The sequence below is a fragment of the Morus notabilis genome, unplaced genomic scaffold (assembly GCF_000414095.1).
Source record: "Morus notabilis unplaced genomic scaffold, ASM41409v2 Scaffold2369, whole genome shotgun sequence".
Lineage (NCBI taxonomy): Eukaryota > Viridiplantae > Streptophyta > Magnoliopsida > Rosales > Moraceae > Morus > Morus notabilis.
Genome location: NW_010356527.1, coordinates 84,080 through 87,762, shown reverse-complemented (window position 1 = coordinate 87,762; position 3,683 = coordinate 84,080). Strand labels below are relative to the sequence as shown.

Here is a 3,683-nt window from a genome sequence, read left to right as displayed (position 1 = left end):
TATGCCTGGCTATATTGTCACAGTTACAACATGATTATGTATTGGGCAATTATCCTGTTGGAAGGGATGATGCCGCACTGCAATGTATTTCAATTTAAAACCAAGCAGGTTCAAACTTCTTTCTAACTTTACACTGCTTTTCTTTTTTTACAAGTTGTCAAGCTTCGCCACTCTGTATAGTTTTATGGTTTTATGGAAGTTCTGATTTTTCTGCACCATGTAGGGGGAAGAAATTTGTGTTGCTCTTCAAACACATATAAATGATGTCATGTTACGGCATTACTCTAAAGCTCAGTCTGCTGCCAGTGGCTCAGTAAACGGAGACTTTTCTAACATTTTTAAATCATCAAATGTGGAAGCATTTGAAAAACGTGTTCAGGATTTGTCAAAAGCTGTTGAAGAATCTCAGAGGGATGCTGATCAAGTATGCTTTGAACGAAACATAAGTATTGATTGTTTAAGCTGGTTGCTGAGTGACGCCATAGTAAAAAATCCATATCATCCATGAACCTACCTACACAATAAATATCTAGCGCCCCCCCCAAAAAAAAAAAAGACGGAAGACAATCTGATATAACATGTCTACAATGGGGTGAGAAAATCTCGAGGAAAATAAGCAAATAATGTCAAAAATACTAAACCAAACTGGGAAGGTCTAAGCGAAAAAGCAGAGGAGGATTTAATCTGAATGATGAAATTGCAGTTTCCCTGAGAAATATTCTGTGTGGTCAACATGGCCATACCCTGAAAGTTGCAAGCCATGTCATCTTGATTCTGTACCTGAAAGTACATGTTGAAGGCATAAGAGGCGTTCCCGTTTGAATCCAAATTGTTGCAAGAAGAACCATATCCGAGCGCCGTGCAATCGGAGAATGTGCAAGCATAGTCTATGTTGTCCGCGAGCTTGCTCAAATCCTTGGCATTGGGGTTGAACATGCACCATTTGTTGGGAAGATATTCTACATTCTTGGCAGGCACAAGTAGCTTGTTCTGACCCTGACCAGAAAGATCAACTGGGAACTTGGGCTGGCCGTCGTACCTAAAAATCCCCCAGTGGCGCTCGAAATTCCCCGGCGCAACGCTCTTGGCATCCTCATCAATAAGTCCAAACAAGTAGACTTCTATGTATCCGGGTCGCAATGGGGTGCCCCTATTGGATGCAAGTCTTGGCAAAAGTCCATTGTAGAATCTGTAAGCATAACCCGTATTGGCATTCTTGTCCCCATCCGTTGGCCAACCCACCTCACCAACCAAAATGGTCATGTCGCCGTATCCTGCAGCTCTCAAGGCGGCCACAAGGGTGTCAAAGTTGGCATCAAACACATTGGTGTACTGGATTCCAGTAGATGGATCGAGAATGGTATTGCTCACGCCATCAAAAAAGGCGTAGTCAAATGGGAAGTGGTCATTTCCATAAAGACTTAAGAAAGGGTATATGTTTACGGTGAAAGGTGCCTTGTTTTCGTTTAGGAACTGGACAATCTGAGTCATCAGTTGGTTGATATCAGTGCGGAATCTTCCAGCAGATGGGAAGGGGTTGCTTTCTGGTGAGTTGTAGACGTCGGCGTTTAAGGGCACAGTAGCCTTTATAGAGTCTCCAACACCAGCTTCATTAAGGGCCCTTTGAATGTTTTGAAGCGCCGGGAAGGTGACGTTTAGAAATGAGCCATTGTAGGATGAGAGGAAAGGTTCATTACCGACGGCTACGTACCTGGGCAGAGAAGAGAACGAAAGAAGATGGCATAGAATCAACGGACAGCTTAATTGCTTAAAAGCTACACATTGCTTTTTTCAACTCAACAGAGCCACGAAAACTAAATAGATAAACACGTACATCAAAGCAAACAAATAGCTGAGGCAAAAGCAAAATTATTTAAAAAAAAAATAAAAAAAAGAGGCAATTTTCTGAACCGGATCGCTTCAAGTTGAGACCAAAATGATTGCTAAAATACTAGCCACTTTTATGCCTTTATTATTCCTTACGAAAAATACACACATAAAATCACAAGGTTCTATGAAGTTATATGATTGATAGGTTGAAGGTAAAGGTATCGAATTGATATATCTCCAGGAAGACTTCCAGTTCCAATTACTAAAACATGAAAGAGAAGCAGGCCTCCGACTCCTAGGAATTAGGAGAATATAACTTTTAAGGTAATAAAGTAACATACATGATATGCAAAATACATACATATATATGATCTCTTTACAAGTTTGTGCTAATCTTATATCTAACATAACACAACTGACATAAACAAATATTATGGTTAACTTCTTCAACACACTCGTCTTAGATATTTGCTCCAACACAATCTTTGTAAAGAAACAAACAAGCAAAAAGGACATTGATACTAATGATTTGTGCAAAGTAAAGACGAAAACAAGAAGAACATTGATATTAAAAGTTGGAAACAAAGTTGCTAAGAATCCAATGCAAATGCTCAAAATCAAAGAGATTGCAAAAGGAGAAGATTTCAGTAAAAGAAAGAGAAAAAATAGAAATAATTTAATTACTTGATGTTAACACCGCCGCTGAAGTTGTAACGAGTGACGTTGCGCTTGACCCAATCCTGGGCGCGCTTGAAGGAGTTCATGGCGGAGAGCTGGTCATTGGGAATGGCGACAAAGACCTCGATTCCGGAGCCAGCGAGTGCGCTCATGGTCGAGTCATCCGTGTCGAACAGTTTCACTTTCTGAATCCCATTGTCCTTGAGCATCTGCACAACCGTCTTCGGCGGAAGCTTGTGCGTCGCCTGCGTTCCCCAATTCACTCCAAGTCCTTCCACATCCTTCCACGAGAATGATATCCACACCAACAAGATCCATGGCAACAAGATTACTTTTTCCCCCCAAGAACTCAAGCCGAAGCCCATCTTCTTCTACTTCTTCTTCTTCTTCTTCTTCTTCTTCGAAACAAACTAACTGAATGAAACGGTTGCTTTTTTCGAGAAAAAAAAAGGTGGATTCTCTTCCTTCCTCCCACGATCGGCGAGAATCCAGCGATTTTCTTTTCTTTTTTTTATTTTTGAAATCGTCACAGAAAGGAGAGGAAAGTCGGAAACTGACGAATAATAAGAATAAGAATAAAAACGAAAGAAAGAAAGCGTTTTTACTTTTTCAATTGTCTTGCCTATAAATGAAAAAAAGATAGAAAAAGGAAAGCGAAGGAAATTAGCCAAAGAGAAGCAATAAATTGAAGGTGAAGAAACAGGAGTGAGCGTTCAAAACAAAAATGATATAAGAAAGAAGGATTAAGAACCACTTGAATAAAGTTTTGCACCGACCAAGGGAAAATCAGACAAAAGCTTCGAAATAGACGTTACTATTATAATTTATTATTATTTATTCTACTTCTAAAGTTAATATCCTTATTTGAGCATCACCCTCACCCACACCCACAAACAAATTACAAACACACCAATACCAAAACCAGAAGAAAAACTGAAAGAAAAGTGATCAGACGACGAAAAATTAGGAAAGGAAACCAGGGGATTTCCTTTTTAATATTCCTTGTAAAGTTTTCAACAAAAGAAAAACAGAACAAACCAATTGCCAATTCTGAAAACAGAGAGAAGCACTGTTTCTATTTGTTTGTTTATTTATTATATTTATTGAAAACAGAGAGAGAGAGAGAGAGAGAGAGAGAGAGAGAGCGAGCGAGCGAGAGAGGAAAACCGCAGAAA

The 3,683-nt window shown here is 39.5% G+C and overlaps 1 protein-coding gene across 1 annotated transcript; it reads right to left on the bottom strand.

The window, feature by feature from the left end:
• Positions 1–398: 398 nt before the first annotated feature.
• Positions 399–3,148, bottom strand: LOC21386397 (glucan endo-1,3-beta-glucosidase 8). Its single transcript, XM_024163296.1, has 2 exons — positions 2,515–3,148; positions 399–1,711 (listed from the first exon to the last, which is right to left on the bottom strand). The coding sequence occupies exons 1-2, from the start codon at positions 2,871–2,873 to the stop codon at positions 583–585; spliced, it is 1,488 nt and encodes a 495-aa protein (XP_024019064.1). The 5' UTR covers positions 2,874–3,148; the 3' UTR covers positions 399–582.
• Between the last annotated feature and the right edge of the window lie 535 nt (positions 3,149–3,683).